General features: G+C 42.3%; 2 protein-coding genes across 8 annotated transcripts in view; both read left to right on the top strand.

Annotated features, from left to right (window-relative positions):
* Positions 1 to 21357, top strand: part of LOC114644327 (cell migration-inducing and hyaluronan-binding protein) — a 264051-nt gene that overhangs the window by 16821 nt on the left and 225873 nt on the right. The window lies entirely within an intron of this gene.
* Positions 1 to 21357, top strand: part of LOC114644328 (cell surface hyaluronidase-like) — a 136815-nt gene that overhangs the window by 16530 nt on the left and 98928 nt on the right. For 3 of the 7 annotated variants that reach the window (XM_051920416.1, XM_051920418.1, XM_051920417.1), the window contains 6 exons: positions 1144 to 1332; positions 4688 to 4857; positions 6129 to 6338; positions 10972 to 11177; positions 13579 to 13648; positions 13782 to 13910. In XM_051920416.1, coding sequence (XP_051776376.1) covers positions 1144 to 1332; positions 4688 to 4857; positions 6129 to 6338; positions 10972 to 11177; positions 13579 to 13648; positions 13782 to 13910 — 974 coding nt within the window. The remainder of the gene's footprint in view (positions 1 to 1143; positions 1333 to 4687; positions 4858 to 6128; positions 6339 to 10971; positions 11178 to 13578; positions 13649 to 13781; positions 13911 to 21357) is intronic. The other 4 variants (XM_051920419.1, XM_051920422.1, XM_051920420.1 and 1 more) reach the window with 2 other exon arrangements.

The raw sequence follows: 21357 nt of genomic DNA, 5'->3' as shown, positions 1-21357 counted from the left end.
TTTGTCATGTTTATATACACACACAGAGATTCAATTTCAGAAATGGTATTTTCGAACACCAAAAGGTCAAAAAAAACGATAAACTTGTCAGAATTTTGAGGTTGAATTTTTTTTTTACCAGTTAAAAAAATGTCCTTTTGGGGTGAAGTGATCTTTTACAATTTATAAAAAAAAAAAAAAAAAAAGTTTCTGCACGGTGGCGCAGTGGGTAGCGCTGCTGCCGCCTCGCAGGAAGGAGACCCGGGTTCGCTTCCCAGGTCCTCCCTGCATGGAGTTTGCTTGTTCTCCCCGTGTCTGCGTGGGTTTCCTCCCTCAGTCCAAAGACATGCAGGTTTGGTGCATTGGCGATCCTAAAAAATTATCCCTAGTGTGTGCCCTGCGGTGAGCTGGCATCCTGCCCGGAGTTTGTTTCCTGCCTTGCGCCCTGTGTTGGCTGGGATTGGCTCCAGCAGACCCCTGTCACCCTGTAGTTAGGATATAGCGGGTTGAATGATGGATGGATGGATAATAAGTTTTAGTCAGAACACTCAGCAAAATAATTTCTACACGATAACTGCGAAGAAAAAAATGATTTTGGGGGAAAAAATACCAAATTTTGAGAAGGAATGGAATGGAAAACCAAATTTAAGTTAAACAGCCCCACACAGGCTCTGTTCTTTTGGCCACATGATGGCTTGGCAGGTAGTCGAGATGGGCGTTGGATTGGCATGACGGCGAAGTGTCTGCTGCTGTTCTAGTCAGTCTAAATTAAGATGGCAGGTCTATAATGTTGCTGGCTTTTGTGCCCAGGTTGTGCCCTGATCAGCACGCACAGACATTGAATGAATAAACAGGATGAGCGTTGTGCCTTTTTATTTTATTTTGTCCGACATTGGTTACTCAGCCTCTGATGGACTGCTGTCCCGTCCGTGGATTATTCCTGCCTTGCTCTCAGTGCTTAGATTATCTGGATTTTCCATAACTCTGCTCAGGATAAGAACGGGTTTGGAAAACTCAATGGATGGCTTGGCTGTTCGCACTCGCTTGCTTTCATTGACCCTTTAAGAAATGAATATGCCCCCCCCCCCCCAAAGTAAAAAGCCGACAGGAGGCCTACTATCTCACACAAGCTAATGCCCTTTTCCTTGTTGTGGTTTCCTTCAGGCTGTCCACACATTGGATTCAAAGTGGAAGCCGTGAAGGGCATTGTCCTGGATTTGGAGGATGACACCTCAAGCTGGTCCCCCAATGACAGAATTGTCATCGCCAGCACCGATTATTCCATGTACCAGGCGGAAGAGTTTGGCCTCCTACCCTGTCCCGAGTGCAAAAGCAATCAAGTCAAGATTGACGGTACGTTGATGAGAATTCTTTACGTTTTTTTGTAATTATTATAACCCCACGTGCTTGGGGGGTCATAGAGTACAGCATCTGGTACTTGCAGATTTTTCGAGGGAAAGAAATGAAACCAAATGCCAGTGTGGTGAAGTCTGTTTTCAGAATTGGTGAGGAATGCGGGGAGTCGTCCCGTCAGATTGATACGGGGCTGTCGAAAATCGTTAAGATCATTGAAGGAGAAATTCTCTCATTTCTTATGACAGGCTGCATTGATAAACCGTCAAGGCTGCAATTTATTCCGCTATAATGACACAAACACTGCAGTCTGACAGTTGTTGCCATTGGAAATGTTATGTGCTGCAAAGGACTGAAACGCTGAGAAAGCTGAGGGTGGGATCTTGTTCTGCACTGGTCCCGTTAAAATGGGCTAACCTCGAGATTATTATGAGGCGCTGCTGGGCACTCAATACGTTTACACAGAATGGCGAGCCCCTGCTTTGAATGCCAGCCTGGAGCGGGCCCTTTGGCTTTGTACACTACCGGTCACAACACCCGGAGCACCTCCGTGTCTCTTCAAATGGAATGCAATGAATGTCCTAAAATGGTGACCAGGTAAGCAGGTAGCCGCCAGAGGTTTAAATCTACAGTTTAGGGTTAGCAAAGACTAAAAATAAAAAGGAAATGTCACAACATTACAAACGGGCCTTCTTCAGGGAACAACTAATTGGTGACAAACCTCCAGATGTTCGGCAGCAATTCAAGGAAATGAAGCCAAACAATTTGCACGGGTGTCCCAACCTCTGTTGATTCCTTAAAAACTTTCTCTCGTCTGTGAAGAGGAGACCTTCCTCCAGTCTGCGGTGGGCCACAGCCACTATTTCAAGACCCTGCTGTGTCCTTTAAGGAATGGCTCTCTTCCTGCCACTCGCCCTGTCAGACCTGCAGGACAAAGTCTCCTCTCCACGGTGCACACTGACACTTTGCTGTTGTCAACCTGCACTGTTGTGCTGTGAGGCGCCTGTGATCACGCCCACTCAAAAACTCATCTTCTGATTGGCTGGCGACTTTGGCTCCTCCTATCAGAGTCTCTTTCAGTTTCCAGTTGCCTTTGGATTGTGTAGGACTCCACTGGACTCACCGACACTTTGATTTTTATTGCAGTTTCTCTAAATGAAAGGCCTACACTTCTAAGGGTAGTAACGCTCTGTCTCATGTCACTTGTTAATTGCCATTTTCTTGCCGTTGTCACTGGAATGTTGTCCAAGTAGGACTTCTGAGGATGTAGTGACACTCATGGATCCAAGACACGAAAGAGAGGTTTTTTAAGGAATCCACAGAAGTCGGGACACCTGTGCAAATTGTTTGGCTTCATTTCCTTGAATTGCTGCACAACATCTGGAGGGTTGTCACCTAGTAGTTGTTCCCTGCCAAAGGCCCGTTTGTAATATTCTGAAATTTCCTTTTTTACCCCTAAACTTTCAATTATGAAACCTCTGGCAGTTGACTGCTTACCTTTTCACCGTTTTAGGTCATTTGATGCATTTCAGCTGATTACATCTGAAGAAAAACTGGAAACCCTGAGGTGTTATAAAACTTCTCACAGCTATTGTCCCACGTTTCAGGGCCGCATTTATTCAATTCGTGATTCTCCTTGACCACCTCATGAGAATGTGTGCATGAATGAGGCCCGTGATGGACTGCTTGTCCCATCCAAGGTTTGTTCCTCTCTTGCGTTTTATTGCCAGCCAGGACAGACCCCAACTCGTCAACTTTGTGGTCAGTATGTGACACCACCCTGCCTTGTATATGACCAATGTTATGGTGTCACCCTAAGTCGACTTCCTCTGTTTTCACTTGATGCCCAATGACTGCCAAGAATTCAAATTTTAAACATCGAGCTGCAAGCGAGGGTTTCAGAATACTTGATGAATGCACCGTGTGTAAGAAACGTAGGGGTTAGCTTGAAGAAACACAGCTTGTTTGGCCTTACCCGGGGTGTTGTGTTTTTTATTAATAGGTCAGGCCAAAAACGTCTGTCTGTGTGTGTGATGTGAAATGTATTTTGTGGTCGCCTGAGTGAAGGTCAACGACACCAGAAAATTTTGAGGTACCAACCCGGCCTGCTGGGTGGCATGGTGGCACAGTGGTAGCACTGCTGCCTCACAGTAAGGAGACCTGGGTTCACTTCCCGCATGGAGTTTGCATGTTCTTCCCGTGTCTGCGTGGGTTTCCTCCCACAGTCCAAAGACATGCAGGTTAGGTGCATTGGTGATCCTAAATTGTCCCTTGTGTGTGCTTGGTGTGTGTGTGCCCGCCCTGTGGTGGGTTGTGCCCTGCCCAGGGTTTGTTTCCTGCCTTGCACCCTGTGCTGACTGGGATTGGCCCCAGCAGACCCCAGTGACCCTGTGGTTAGGATATAACAGGTTGGACAATGACTGACTGACCTGGCCCTCCCCGTTTTACTAATAAGGTTGAAAACAAGATGGTGTGAGAAAAGGACAGCAAAAGTGAGTGCCCAGGCAGCCAAGTGGCGTCTACACGTTTGGGTCTTCTGACTTTGGAGCTCCTCTCGTGGGATGTTGTCTCCGTGATCCATGGCGCCTGAATCTGGGCAATTGTCCTCCTGGAATGTAAAAGGACTTAAACACATCCAGAAATGTCTCACTCATACATGCAGCAAACGGAAACTGTTTCCCCTCAGTTTTTTACCACAGTTTTGGCTCTTTGAAAGCTGTAGCCGTCCATGGTGAAGCACAACAAAGGGTCTGTGACGGACCGACTTGTGATGTGAGGCTCACGTGTTGAGTACTTGCAGGATGAAGAAGAACGAAAGTTCATTTGAGACTTACTTACTTACTAATACGTTTTCCACAGTGTCCAACTCCCCCTGTATATGTCTACACACACACACACACACACGTTAAAATAGATATAATGACATGCGACTCCTGTGCTAACGTGGAAGACCAAATCCATAAATAGAACGCCCTTATTTATTTATTTTCCTTTCCTCCGGCCTCTAATTGTTATGTGGGCTCCTCTCTGCAGTGAAGTTTCAGTTGCCCACACAGTACTAGCAGAATGCAATTAAAAGAAAAGGAAGAAAAAAGAAGATTCTACATTCTTCCCTAAAATTCCCAAGTGTTTTCATCTCCGAGTCGGTTCTGTTCGGTCTCCTTTACCTTCCACTGATTGAGATATGCAAATCTTGCTGTCCGCCTGTAAATGGAGCACATGGGCATAAAATCACAATTGCTAACAAAAGTTTATGCAAAAATCTTTCCATTTTCCAAGGTTTCTCTCTCTCTTTATTTTTCTTCTTTTTTCCATGTGACATCTTTTATATGACAAGATAAATGTGTTTTGACAGGCAAACCTCATTACCTTCACATGGGAGAAATTGTAGATGGAATTGATATGAGGGCAGAAGTTGGGCTGCTAACTAGAAATATAATCATCAAAAGTGAAATGGAAGAATCTTGTTACGGTCAAAATTCTTGTGACATTTTTAACTATGATACATTTGGAGGACAAATTAAGGTAATTCTGGCGGAATTCATGAGGCATCAGAAAAAGAAAATGGAATTAGATAGCTGCTTTCAAGCTGCTTTTGGGCGGATGGTTGCTCTTCACTTAGAACAGGGGGTCCCCAACTCCGCTCCTGGAGGGCTGCAGTGGCTGCAGGTTTTCATTCTAACCCTTTTCTTAATGAGTGACCTGTTTTTGCTGCTAATTAAGTCCTTTTCCATTCCTTTTAATTGACTTGTTTTTTCATTTCTTCATCGTTCCTCTGAATTGCTTCATATTTCTTTCCTTAAATGGCACTCAAACAGAAATGAAATGTGAAGTGAGGGAGCCAACAGAAGACCAACTCAGTCAGGGCTGCAAACTCCAACCAAGTCGCTTAATTAGGCACCGAGTCTTGTCGTTAATTAAACTCGCTCTTTAATTCCATGGTTTGTTGCTGTTCTCGTTGTGCCATGGCAGACATTTCTGTAATTGTTGATTTTTCTCGTTAAATAAAATGTTTTGGGGACCTGAGTAGATCAGCATTCCTGAGACCGGGTCTTGTTCAAAAAGAGGACGCCATCTCCTTCTTGTTGTTTTCAGACTGGCCTACCCCTAATTACACACAGTTAAGGTTCGTGGGGGGTAAGGCTAGGTACATCAGGGTCCCTAATCTTAAAAATTTAGACTAGGTGCCAAATTTTAAAAACAAGTGGTGTCCACTTTTTGAACAAGACCCCCTGAGAGATTCAGATATTGTATGACTGGCACAGTTTTCAGGTCCTGTTTTGGCTCATTTTGGAATCTCATTATTGATCGGATGCTAATTAAGGAAAAAGAAACGATTACGGGGTCTGTGTCTTCAAGAGCGAATCCATTAAAATGAATTCAAAAGAAGTTAATTAGCAGCAAAAAAAACAGGTCACTCATTAAGAAAAGGGTTAGAATGAAACCCTGCAGCCACTGGGGGCCCCCCCAGGACCGGATTTGGGGACCCCTGATTTAGAAGGAAGGCTGTAAGTGTGAGTGATGCCCTGGGTTAGCTGCTTTTATCGTTTTAAAGCCTTGCATGCAAACGTGAGTATTTAGGAGATGGTGGTGGATCTTGGGTTGGGGTGAGATGAGTAGACCCCGTGTCTGCCATGGACGTGAGGAGCTGGCTTGCTGGAATGTTTTTTTTGGAAGCATGATCTGAGTGGTCCAGGCGCATGTATGCACTACTAAGTAGCCTCTAAGAGCTCCACCGACTGCTTTTGCTGTGGGTTTGAAACTAACAGAAAGCTTTCTCTTGTTTGTCTCAGTAGATCCAAAAGAACTTTAAGTCTTTCCACATGTCCGGCGTGGAGCTCACTGCATTAGGACAGCAGATACTGGGGAGTTATCCAGTGCATTTCCATCTCGCTGGTGATGTCGATGAAGAAGGAGGCTACAACCCCCCAACCTACCTGGATAACGTGGCCATTCATCACTGCTACTCCCGCTGTGTGGTCGTGCACGGGACCGATGGACTTCTGGTAGACGATCATTTATGTTGCATTGAATGAGACTTTTGTTTTTTGTTACTTTACAGCCCACATAACGTATTTCAATATTTAGTCACTTATGCGTTTTGTTAACTTTCTGTATGGTTACTTTATGATAATGTGATGCTTCAGTGACTAATCCATCTGGAAGAAGGGGACCAATGTCACGCAGAATAATTCGCACACCTGCGACACCCTTTTCAGGATTTTTAAGTTTTTTTGAGTCAATTTTAAAAGAGACTAATAATTGCATTGTAGTCTGTCTGAAATACAACTTATTTTTGTATAGTAGCCCAAAATCACACAAGGAGTGCTGCAATGGGCTTTAACAGGCCCTGCATTTTGCCAGCCCACCCAGCCTTGACTTTCTAAGAACTCAACCACCCCCGACCATAAAAAAAAATATGGAAGAAACCTGGGGAAAGGCAGTTCAAAGAGAGACCCCTGTCCAGGTAGGTTAGGCATGCAGTGGGTGTTCAAAAACAAAAAAAAAAAGGGTCAATACAACATGATACATAGAACAGAACACAAGTAATCCTCAATACAATAGAATAGTGCAATAGAAATATGACAAGTGCAGAGCAGAATTCAACAGTAGATGACATCCATAATACGATCTGGATTTGTTCAGAGTCTTGGAGACCACAGCCATCAAGCTGCCTCCCCCTATTTGCCCATCCAAGGCTGGGCAGCCAATCCGATGACGGGACCCCTCTACCTTACGATTCCTGCGATCCTCCATCAGCGATGACTTTACCTTAGACAGGCAGAACCACTTGGCAGGTGGGCAGTGGCACCAAGTGCCACAGTTGAGTACCGAGAAGAGAAACAAAATAGGTGAGGAGGGTTAGTAACAAATTATAACATGTTACTTATGTTTTAGTGCTAATGACTAACAACAGAGATGCAGTCTGTACAGTTAATCAGCAGCTCTAGTCAGGGTGTGCTAAACTGAAATTGTGAGTCTTCAGCCTGAGACTGAAGGGGTATCTCTTATAGTAGCAGGCAGACCATTCCACAGTTTAGGGGCCCTGTAATTAAAATCTCGACCTCCCACTGTTATTTTATTAATCCTTGGAATCATAAGCAGAGCAGCATCTTGAGATCTTAATGTGATATCACATAATAGGATTTGGATTTGTTCAGAGCCCTGGAGACCTCAGCCATCAAAATGCCTCCCCCCATTGGCTGTTCCACAGCTAAGCCAGCGCTGGGCCATCCAATCCGATGACATGACCCCTTTAAACGATGATTACGTGATGATCCTCCATCAGAGATGACTTTACCTTGGGCAGGCAGAACAACTTGGCAGGTGGGCAGTGGCCTCTAAGTGCCACATTTGAGTACCGAGAAGACAAACAGAATAGGTGAGGGTAAGTAACAAATTCTAACGATCATGTTACTTATGTTTTGAGTGCTAATGACTGACAACAGAGATGCAGTCTGTACAGTTAATGAGCAGCTCTAGTCAGGGTGTGCTAAACTGAAGTAGTGAGTCTACAGCCTGAGACTGAAGGGGCATCTCTTATAGTAACATAATATTGTCCAAATTACTTAAACTAATTACGTTTCCTTGAGGGGGATTACAAATAAATTAGGATTGTAATAAATCACAGAAGTATATATAAAAAAAGGCATATAAAATACACATTAAGATGGCAAGCCAAGACCAAACTTTCCCCTTACTGACTTTCCTTTGTGTCCTCCACCCATAATGTGTGTCTGTATTATATATATATATTAAAATATATACTGTATATATAGGTCCAGACGGGTATTCTGTTCCTTTTGAAACTCTTTATCCCTCTACGTTATATGCAGGGGACTTGAGGGGTAAGTCGGGTCACAGAATTGTGTTTCTTTGGAGCTGCGCTGATTCCGTCCCTGACGTGTGCTCCGATATGACACTGCACGCCTTAACGATTATCTCCTTTTGTTCCTCTCTGACTTTAATATTTATTACCACTGGCAGCTCTTCTAGTCTAATATTTCCTTACTTCAGATAATTATGATGTTGCGAACAACTATTCCAGACAACCATGATCTTCTCATATAGCATTTGCTGAAAACTATTAGAAAAATGTTAGCTGAACATTTCAAGTTAGGTTTCATCTTTTTTTTTTTTTTTTTTTAATAAACTTTGGTTTTGAATGTTTTTATATCCTCTGTAATAATCACATTTGTGCTAAAAGTGACACCCTAGCACTCTTGGCTGTGTGTTCACTTTAAACACGATTAAACATTTAAGACTACTGTGAAACATGAACGGGCTCCGAAGCCAGCTTTTCATCTCTCTTGCTCTACAATTCTATTATTTCTGACACTGAATGTGATAAATCAGCGTTCTCATTCCTACGATGCCAAAATAAACATCTTTGAAACATGACAATAAATTTGAGCCGTGAAGTGTTTTTGTATACATTTCAACTGTAAGTACAGTTTGTTATGCATGCGTTCCCTTAGCTGTCTTTTCTGATTTGTCGTTTCAGTTCAAATTTGGCATTGGATAACAAAAATCTGCAAATTCCACAGACACACAAAAATATAAATAATAAAAATGAAAAGCGTGCCTTGCACTGGTGAAAGGATTACTGAGACTTCTAATAACTGGAGAAGATCCTCCATGTTTAAACATAAATAGCTATTAGTCCAGTGAAAAAGATTTTCACAAAAGGATCGGGAGATGAAACTCACCAAAGAAACAAACCGATTTTTCGCTGAGTTAGAAACTTACAAAACCTGGTGATTTGAAAAGCCAATCGGAATACAGAGATCAGAAAATAGGTGATTACGATAGCAATTGGCGAGATGCAGGATTATGGTATTTGAAGGTTCCTCCTGAGCACCTCTTTTTCTTGCACGATTTGGCTCAAACACTAACATTTTGAGTTTGGTGTTAATTCTTTCCGTCCAGCCATTTTAGCTCTGAACCGTTCTCAAGAAACAGTGACACACACACACACAAACCCATCATCGAGATAGCATCTGTTGCAAACCAGAGATCGAAAATTTGTGACAAATCTAAAGCTTTTGCTCCTTCCCTGTAGACGATAAGTTATGATGGGGGAGGGGACGCAAAACATCCCACCCTGACCACATCCCCCACAGTAAAGAGTGCCAAGCTCCTTGATGTGCACATGGCCTAGCAATCCCACTCCTCTACCTATAAAAGCCCAGCAGAGATGACTGAAGTGAATGAGCCTCCCGTCTCCCATTCGCTCCTCCACCATCAAGAGGGTTCTGACCAGCTGCATTACTGTTTGGTACAAAAATGGCAGCATGTCCGACCTCAAGAGACTGCAGACCCCACAATTTTGGGGATCCAACTCCCTAGACATGGAAAAAAGAGGGCAAAACAAACCTTTTCCGAGTTGTTTTAACAGACTGAGTCAGCAATAGAACTCAATGAAGTGGGATGATGTGGCGACTTTAGAGTGGGCTGACAGGAAGGGGTGTGTTTCGGACCGTAGGGTCCATAGAGGAAAGAGTGAAGGTGTTGGTGCACGTCGTCACCCCCTGGTTCGGCGTATCAGTACATTTACTTAAGCCTATTGACTGCCTCCCATGTGCACGTGTGTGACCACGTTCCTCTTTTTATGTGCAAACTTTTATTAATGACAGAACGATACACCTAAAAATACAAAGTAAGTTTGAAGGTGATGAATGTAAATGGGGCCCAGCACTCTCATTCCTTTTTAATTGTTCAACTATGGCCTGTGGATATTGGAGGAGAGGATAAGCAAAAACTCTGGTCGGCAGCAAACTAGAGAAATGAAACCTCTGGGGGGTCCACGGTCATTTATAATCAAACCAGACACAGTCATGGTTCTGGAGAGCTCCACCACCATGTGTATCCAGCAGGGGGCGTTCACTCCCTATAGAAGTTGAACCCCTGTGCTAAATCTGGCTCTGTGTCAACTGTGCATGTGAGTAGAAAAAGGCAGATTAATAGGATATATCTGCACAGAGTCCAGTGACATATTAAACTTATACTCTGTATTGGTGGTGGGCCGCGGTTTAATAACTCAATAGCAACTCGCGAGCGACTGGCGCCAGTTGGGTTGTCACCCGGTGGCTGACTGCTTCATTACACTTTACTTTACACGGATACATGGCTGGCCTTTCCCATTGTTTTTTTTTTTTTCCTAAATGATCTTGCTGGAGGGGCGGCACGGTGGCGCAGTGGGTAGCGCTGCTGCCTCGCAGTTGAGAGATCTGGGGACCTGGGTTCGATTCCAGGGTCCTCCCTGCGTGGAGTTTGCATGTTCTCCCCGTGTCTGCGTGGGTTTCCTCCGGGCGCTCCGGTTTCCTCCCACATTCCAAAGACATGCCGGTTAGGTGGATTGGCGATTCTAAATTGGCCCTAGTGTGTGCTTGGTGTGTGGGTGTGTTTGTGTGTGTGTCCTGCGGTGGGTTGGCACCCTGCCCAGGATTGGTCCCTGCCTTGTGCCCTGTGTTGGCTGGGATTGGCTCCAGCAGACCCCCGTGACCCTGTGTTCGGATTCAGCGGGTTGGAAAATGGATGGATGGATGGATCTTGCTGGAGTTGGTGTAGGAATGTAAAAATATAAGACAGCTGATGGGACTTCTCTAATTTGTGCATCCATTTTTTTTTTTTTTGTAGATTAAGGATGTCGTTGCCTACGATACGTTAGGCCACTGCTTCTTCCTGGAGGATGGCGTTGAGCAGAGAAACACGCTCTACCACAACCTGGGCCTTCTGACGCGATCAGGAACCATTCTGCCCACGGACCGCGATGAAGCTACGTGTCTGAAGATGCGCGAGAATGTCTTTGGGACATATAGGCCGGTGCCGAGCACCGATTGTATGTGAGTTGACTTCTGAAGGGGTTAGGCACTATAGGCATTCCATTTGTGGCAGGCTGATTCCATCTTTGGCATCCAGATGGAAGGCTTCTAAATCTTTAGGAAATGGAACAAGAAGGTGGATTTGGGAGGATTTGCTTGTTTATACTCTTAGTGAGTGACAGTTTGGAAAGAGGCACGGAACATTTTACTGTGGCATCTCCATTAGGAAAAGAAGCAAAAGAAGTGGCGGCTTTAACATTTATTTGTAACGGCATGCTTTTTTTTTTTTTTTTTGACCCTGGGTATCACTGCAGCCTCACGACTCCAGGACCTTGGGTTCAATTCCCGGCTTGCCTCGACTGACTGTGTACGGTTTGTAGATTACCCTCTGTCTTTGAGGGAGTTTGTCAGTTTCTTTCCTCATGGTAGAGACATCCCTGCTACTTGGCTCTGTAATAAAGCAGTGCTACACTCAGGACTGATTCCCATCTTCTACCCGAAGCCAGTTGGTTTGGTTCCACTTCGTAACAGAAAATGTCCAGAAAATCAGGGATGGGACGATGACTGGCCCTTCTCGGTATATTGAGAAGGTTCAGTAAATAGATTAAGTGAATGTACACTACATGGGCAAAGGAAAGAGGACAAACAGACCTCACACACCCCAGATGTGCTTGTCGAATGCCTCTTTCCAAAATGGTGGGCAGAAAAATGGCACCCATTTTTTCTGCTATAAAAGCCTCCACTCTTCTTGGAAGGCTTTACAGTAGATTTTGGAAACACGATAACATTAGCGAGATTGGACGATTAAGGCCTGACGCACCGTTATCATTCCATGTCATCCCAAGGGTATTTGCTATTCCAACAGATGGGGTTGAGGCTCTGTGCAGGCAGGCTAGTCGAGTTCTTCTCCACCGAACTGGCAGAACATTTCTGTGTTGACTTCATTTTGTTATGCCGAGTCAGAATAGAGCCTCCCCAAAACTGATGCCACAAAGTTAGACAATCCTCTAGAACATTGTTTCTTCAACAAAGGGTCTGGGTCATGCCTTTTGGGGTTGTGCAGGGTTGTGACTCACCACTGTATTCAATGGGAAATGTTCCCATGCAGTTTGTGAAGTCTCTTACAATGGGTTGCTATGAAATATTCAGCTGCTATGTCACAGTCATTCTAACAGAAGGTGCCACACAGACATTTGTACTAATAATATACATTTGATTACATTTACATTTGATATATATTTGTCATTCCAACAGATGGCACACCACAACAATTTGTAGTAATGATGTGCATTGCATTCATAATTCTAAAAGATGGTGCATCACAGACATTTGTAGTAGTAATATGCATTGCATGTTATTCCAACGGATGGTGCATCACAAACGACTCCCATACCAAACGGTATATAACGCACATCTGCATTACATTTGTCTTTCCAACAGGTGGTGCATCACAAACATTTATGGTAATAATATACATTGATTTTGTCATTCCAACAAGTGGTGCATCACAAACATTTGTAGTAACAATGTGCATTGTATTTGCTATTCCAAAATATGGGGTTGAGGCTCAGTGCAGGCAGGCTAGTCGAGTTCTTCTCCATCGATCTGGCAAAACATTTCTGAATTGACCTCATTTTGTTATGCCAAGTCAGAGAAGGGCCTTCCCACAACTGTTGCCACAAAGTTAGACAATCCCCTAGAGCATGGTTTCTTAAGTAAAGGGTCTAGGTTTCAAGTTGAGGTCACACAGGGTTGTGACTCACTTTTGTATTCAGTAGGAAAGGGTCCTGCATGGCTTGCGAAGTGTCTTGCAACGGATTGCTGCAAAACAATCAACATTACCCAACTGGGATCTGACATTCGTCCTGGACTGGGTGTTGAAGACACTAGGAAGGGCAAGATTGAGTCGTGAGAAAAAAAGTTTAAGAGGCCCTGCCGTAGAGTATGATTGTGTCTTAGCATTAAGATTTCTCTTTTGAGATTATGTGGTGTAGACCAAACTATAAAAAAACCTCTGTACGGCTTTACTCTTCTGATGCCAACCCTTATACTTGACATCAAGCAGGTCTCGTTCTTGTGACTAGAAACTGAACCTGGTGTTATGGACACCCTCAGATCTTCAGAGCAGGATGACAAGGAAACCTCATAGTCTTAGTCATTCTTCCACTCAGTTCTTATCTCCCTAAATCAAGGCAAGAGACTCGGGGCCCAGAGCCACACTGGGCGCAAAGAATGAACTTTGGAAGCGATGCCAAGTCCGCTCGAAGTCTTCATTAAATTTGACGGAAATCGGCAGTATTATTACAGTGCCAACCAGATAGCCTGCCATGTTATTTAATCGATTGCACTGCTGCCTTTGCAAATTCTTATTATGTGAAAATGACGGTGATGCATAAATGTTTTGATCTCTTGTGTTTTCTAGGGCTGTCAGCACATTCTGGATTGCCAATCCAAATAACAATCTCATAAACAACGCTGCAGCTGGAGCCCAGGTATTAGCCTTTAGACATTAGCCGTCCACAATAGCTGTACAGTTAGCCATCTGAGCCCCTGAATATTTCAATTCCCAGACCACTGGATATCTGCAAAATGTCTCATCTCTCACTCTCTTTTGTCTGCATCTAGGATGTTGGAATCTGGTACATATTTCACCGAGTTCCCACTGGTCATTCAAAAGGAAGGATTCCAGAAGGTCAAGCTGAGTTGACACCCATGGGTGTCTTTTACAACAACAGGGTCCATTCTAATTTCAAAGTAAGTTGGTGATGGGGGTGAAGGATCCTATTTTTATCTGTTTTGCTTTTGAAATATTTGAAACAGTTTTCAGTCCATCATTACATGAAATTTTACTATAAAGATTGTAATGATTAATACAACAAAAGGATATGTCTGCGTTTCTGTTTCCATCCAGTTGCTATGTCTCTTGTCATTCCAAAAGATCAAACCTTACAAACATTTGTAGTAATAATATGCATTGCATTTTTCATTCCAAAAGATGGTGCATCACAAATATTAACACTGCTTTTAAGAATCCCATACCAAATGGCATATATCATATGCATTACATTTGCCATTCCAACAAATGGTACATTGCATTTGACATTCCGACATCACAAACACTTGTAATAAAAATATGCATTGCATTTTGAATTTAAACAGATGGCACATCACAAATATTAACACTGCTTTTATGATTTCCATACCAAATTGCACATAGCATATGCATACATCTGCGGTGGGTTGGCACCCTGCCTGGGATTGGTTCCTGCCTTGTGCCCTGTGTTGGCTGGGATTGGCTCCAGCAGAACCCCGTGACCCTGGGTTTGGATTCAGCGGGTTGGATAATGGATGAATGGATATGCATACATTTACCGTTCCAATAGATGGCATATTGCATTTGTCAATCCAACATATGGCACATCACAAATATTTGCAATAATATTTAATATGCATTGCATTTGTCATTCCAAAAGACGGAACATCACAAACATCCATCCATCAATTATCCAATGCGCTATATCCTAACTACAGGGTCACGGGGGTCTGCTGGAGTCAAACCCAACCAACACAGGCCGCAAGGCAGGAAACAAACCCCAGGCAGGGCACCAGCCTACCGCAGGCATCACAAACATTTGTAGTAATATACAGTAAATTGCATTTGACATTCCAACAGATGGCACATCACACACATTTGTAGTAGTACACAGTACATTGCATTTGACATTCCAACAGATGGCACATTAAATATTTGAAAAAAAACAGTACAATGCATTTAACATTCCAACAGATGGCACATCACAAACATCTGCAGCAATACATAATATGAATTGCATTTGTCATTCCAACAGATGTTGCATCAAAAACTTGAACACTGGTTTTACAAATCCCATTCCAAATTGCATACAACAAAAACATATGTGTTGAATGTCATTCCAACAGATGGCACATCACAAACATTTCTAGTTATACACAGTACATTGCATTTGACATTCCTACAGATGGCACACCACAAACATGTGTAGTTATACACAGTACATTGCATTTGACATTCCAACAGATGGCACATCAAAAACATTAGTAATATACAATACATTGTATTTGACATTCCAACAGATGGCACATCACAAACATTTGCAGCAATACATAATAAGCATTGCATTTGACATTCCAACGGATGGCACATCACAAATATTTGTAGTTACACACAGTACATTGCATTTGATATTCCTACAGATGGCACATCACAAACATTTGAATAATATGCATTGCATTTGTCATTAAAACAGATGGTAAAACACAAGCATTTGCAGCAATACGTAATATGCATTGCATTTGTCATTCCACCAGATGGCACATCAAACATTTCTTAAAAAAAACAAAACAAAAAAACAGTACACTGCATTTAACATTTGAACAGATGGCACATCACAAACATTTGCAGCAATACGTAATATGCATTGCATTTGTCATTCCAACAGATGGCACACCAAACATCTATAATATACGTACATTGCATTTGACATTCCTACACATGGCACATCACAAACATTTGAACGAATAATATGCATTGCATTCGTCATTCCAACAGATGGTGCATCACAAGCATTTGCAGTAATATACAGTACATGAATATGACATTGCAGCAGATGCCACATCACACACATTTGTAGTAATACACAGTACATTGCATTTGACATTCCAACAGATGGCACATCACAAACATTTGTAGTAATATACAGTAAAATGCATTTAACATTCCAACAGATGGCACATCAAATATTTGTAAAAAAAAGTACAATGCATTTAACATTCCAACAGATGACACATCACAAACATTTGTAGCAATACATAATATGCATTGCATTTGTCATTCCAACAGATGTTGCAACAAAAACTTGGAACACTGGTATTACAAATCCCATTCCAAATTTCATATACCAAAAACATTTCTGTTGCATTTGTCATTCCAACAGATGGCACATCACAAACATTTGTAGTTATACCCAGAATATTGCATTTGACATTCCTACAGATGGCAAATCAAATATTTGCAAAAAAAAACAAAAAAAAACAGTACATTGAATTTGACATTCTAACAGATGGCACATCACAAACATTTGACATTTCTACAGATGGCACATCACAAACACTTGTAGTTATACACAGTACATTGCATTTGACATTCCAAAAAATGGCACATCACAAACATTTGAAGTAATACATAATATGCATTACATTTGTTATTCCAACAGATGGCACATCAAACATCCATCCATCCATCCATTATCCAACCCGATATAATCTAACTACAAGGTCACGTGGGTCTGCTGGAGCGAATCACAGCCAACACAGGGCGCAAGGCAGGAAACAAACCCCAGGCAGGGCGCCAGCCCACAGCAGGCATCACAAACATTTGTAGTAATATACAGTACAATGCATTTGACATTCCACCAGATGGCACATCAAACATTTGAAGCAATACGTAATATGAATTGCATTTGTCATTCCAACAGATGGCACACCAAACATCTGTAATATACGTACATTGCATTTGACATTACTACAGATGGCACATCACAAACATTTGTAGTTATACACAGTACATTGCATTTGACATTCCTACAGATGGCACATCACAAACATTTGTAGTTATACACAGTACATTGCATTTGACATTCCTACAGATGGCACATCACAAACATTTGTAGTTATACACAGTACATTGCATTTGACATCCCTACAGATGGCACATCACAAACATTTGAATAATATGCATTGCATTTGTCATTCCAACACATGGTGCAACACAAGCATTTGCAGTATTATACAGTACATTGCATTTGACATTCCAGCAGATGGCAGATCAAACATTTGCAGCAATACGTAATATGCATTGCATTTGTCATTCCAACAGATGGCACATCACAAACATTTGTAATAATATACAGTACATTGCATTTGACATTCCAACAGATGGAACATCAAACATTTGTAGTAATAAACAGTACAATGCATTTCACATTCCAACAGATGGCACATCAAACCTGTGTAGTAATATACAGTACACTGCATTTGACATTCCAACAGATGGCACATCACAAACATTTGCAGCAATACGTAATATGCATTGCATTTGTCATTCCAACAGATGGCACACCACAAACATTTGTAATAATACACAGTACATTGCTTTGACATTCCTACAGATGGCACATCATAAACATTTGTAGTTATACACAGTACATTGCATTTAACATTCCAACAGATGGCACATCACAAACATTTGTAGCAATACATAATATGCATTGCATTTGTCATTCCAACAGATGTTGCATCAAAAACTTGAACACTGGTATTACAAATCCCATTCCAAATTGCATATAACAAAAACATGTCTGTTGCATTTGTCATTCCAACAGATGGCACATCACAAACATTTGTAGTAACATACAGTACATTGCATTTGACATTCCAACAGATGGAACATCACAAACATCCATTTTCCAACCTGCTGAATCAGAAGACAGGGTCACGGGGGTCTGCTAGAGCCAATCCCAGCTAACACAGGGCACAAGGCAGGAACCAATCTTGGGCAGGGTGCCTACGGTGGGACTACGGCAGGACACACACACAAACACACCAACAAACCAAGCACACACTAGGGCCAATTTAGAATCACCAATCCACCTAACCTGCATGTCTTTGGACTGTGGGAGGAAACCAGAGCGCCCGGAGGAAACTCACGCTGACACGGGAAGAACATGCAAACTCCATGCAGGGAGGACCCGGGAAGTGAACCCAGGTCCCCAGGTCTCCCAACTGCGAGGCAAAAGCACTACCCACTGCGCCACCGTGCCGCCCGTACATCACAAACATTTGTAGTAATATACAGTTCAGTGCATTTAACATTCCAACAGACGGCACATCAAATAATTAAAAAAAAAAAAAAAAAACAGTACATTGCATTTGACATTCCAACAGATGGCACATCACAAACATTTGTAGTAATATACAAAACACTGCATTTGACATACAAAACAGATGGCACATCTCACACATTTGCAGTAATACGTAATATGCCTTGCATTTGTCATTCCAACAGATAGCACATCACAAACATCCATCCATTACCCATACCGCTATATCCTAAGTACAGGGTCAAGGGGGTCTGCTGGAGCCAATCCCAACCAACACAGGGCACAAGGCAGGAAACAAACCACAGGCAGAGTGCCAGCCCACCGCACACATCAGAAACATTTGTAGTAATATACAGTACATTGCATTTGACATTCCAACAGATGGCACATCACCAACATTTGTAGTAATAACAGTACATTGCATTTGACATTCCAACAGATGGCACATCACCAACATTTGTAGTAATAACAATACAATGCATATAACATTCCAAGAGATGGCACATCACAAACATTTGCAGCAATACGTAATATGCATTGCATTTATCATTCCAACAGATGGCACATCAAACATTTGTAGTAATAACAATACAATGCATATAACATTCCAACAGATGGCACATCACAAACATTTGTAGTAATACACAGTACATTGCATTTGATATTCCAACAGATGGCACATCACAAACATTTGCAGCAATACGTAATATGCATTGCATTTGTCATTCCAACAGATGGCACATCACAAACATTTGTAATAATACACAAAACATTGCATTTGACAAACAAAACAGATGGCACATCACAAACATTTGTAGTAATACACAAAACATTGCATTTGACAAACAAAACAGATGGCACATCTCACACATTTGCAGTAATACGTAATATGCCTTGCATTTGTCATTCCAACAGATAGCACATCACAAACATCCATCCATTACCCATCCCGCTATATCCTAAGTACAGGGTCACGGGGGTCTGCTGGAGCCAATCCCAAGCAACACAGGGCGCAAGGCAGGAAACAAACCTCAGGCAGGGCACCAGCCCACTGCAGGCATCACAAACATTTGTAGTAATATACAGTACAATGCATTTGACATTCCAACAGATGGCACATCACAAACATTTGTAGTAATATACAGTACAATGCATTTGACATTCCAACAGATGGCACATCACAAACATTTGTAGTAATAACAGTACAATGCATTTGACATTCCAACAGATGGCACATCACAAACATTTGTAGTAATATACAGTACATTGCATTTGACATTCCAGCAGATGGCAGATCAAACATTTGCAGCAATACGTAATATGCATTGCATTTGTCATTCCAACAGATGGCACATCAAACATTTGTAATAATACACAGTACATTGCTTTTGACATTCCTACAGATGGCACATCACAAACATGTGCAGCAATACGTAATATGCATTTGTCATTCCAACAGATGGCACATCACAAACATCCATCCATCCATCCATTATCCAACCCGCAATATCCTAACTACAGGGTCACGGGAGTCTGCTGGAGCGAATCACAGCCAACACAGGGCGCAAGGCAGGAAACAAACCCCAGGCAGGGCGCCAGCCCACAGCAGGCATCACAAACATTTGTAGTAATATACAGTACAATGCATTTGACATTCCACCAGATGGCACATCAAACATTTGAAGCAATACGTAATATGAATTGCATTTGTCATTCCAACAGATGGCACATCAAACATCTGTAATATACGTACATTGCATTTGACATTACTACAGATGGCACATCACAAACATTTGTAGTTATACACAGTACATTGCATTTGACATTCCTACAGATGGCACATCACAAACATTTGTAGTTATACACAGTACATTGCATTTGACATTCCTACAGATGGCACATCACAAACATTTGTAGTTATACACAGTACATTGCATTTGACATTCCTACAGATGGCACATCACAAACATTTGAATAATATGCATTGCATTTGTCATTCCAACACATGGTGCAACACAAGCATTTGCAGTATTATACAGTACATTGCATTTGACATTCCAACAGATGGCACATCACAAACATTTGCAGCAATACGTAATATGCATTGCATTTGTCATTCCAACAGATGGCACATCACAAACATTTGTAATAATACACAGTACATTGCTTTTGACATTCCTACAGATGGCACATCATAAACATTTGTAGTTATACACAGTACATTGCATTTAACACTCCAACAGATGGCACATAACAAACATTTGTAGCAATACATAATATGCATTGCATTTGTCATTCCAACAGATGTTGCATCAAAAACTTGAACACTGGTATTACAAATCCCATTCCAAATTGCATATAACAAAAACATGTCTGTTGCATTTGTCATTCCAACAGATGGCACATCACAAACATTTGTAGTAACATACAGTACATTGCATTTGACATTCCAACAGATGGAACATCACAAACATCCATCCATCCATTTTCCAACCTGCTGAATCCGAAGACAGGGTCACGGGGGTCTGCTAGAGCCAATCCCAGCTAACACAGGGTACAAGGCAGGAACCAATCTTGGGCAGGGTGCCTACCCACCGCAGGACACACACAAACACACCCACACACCAAGCACACACTAAGGCCAATTTAGAATCACCAATCCACCTAACCTGCATGTCTTTGGACTGTGGGAGGAAACCAGAGCGCTCGGAGGAAACCCACGCAGACACGGGGAGAACATGCAAACTCCACGCAGGAAGGACCCGGGAAGTGAACCCAGGTCCCCAGGTCTCCCAACTGCGAGGCAAAAGCACTACCCACTGCGCCATCGTGCCGCCCGTACATCACAAATATTTGTAGTAATATACAGTACAGTGCATTTGACATTCCAACAGATGGCACATCACAAACATTTGTAGTAATACACAAAACATTGCATTTGACATACAAAACAGATGGCACATCTCACACATTTGCAGTAATACGTAATATGCCTTGCATTTGTCATTCCAACAGATAGCACATCACAAACATCCATCCATTACCCATCCCGCTATATCCTAAGTACAGGGTCACGGGGGTCTGCTGGAGCCAATCCCAAGCAACACAGGGCACAAGGCAGGAAACAAACCTCAGGCAGGGCACCAGCCCACTGCAGGCATCACAAACATTTGTAGTAATATACAGTACAATGCATTTGACATTCCAACAGATGGCACATCACAAACATTTGTAGTAATAACAGTACAATGCATATAACATTCCAGCAGATGGCAGATCAAACA

Source organism: Erpetoichthys calabaricus, chromosome 17, assembly GCF_900747795.2.
Source record: "Erpetoichthys calabaricus chromosome 17, fErpCal1.3, whole genome shotgun sequence".
Lineage (NCBI taxonomy): Eukaryota > Metazoa > Chordata > Cladistia > Polypteriformes > Polypteridae > Erpetoichthys > Erpetoichthys calabaricus.
The sequence above is the reverse complement of the archived record's forward strand: the minus strand, read 5'-3'. Positions and strand labels throughout refer to the sequence as shown.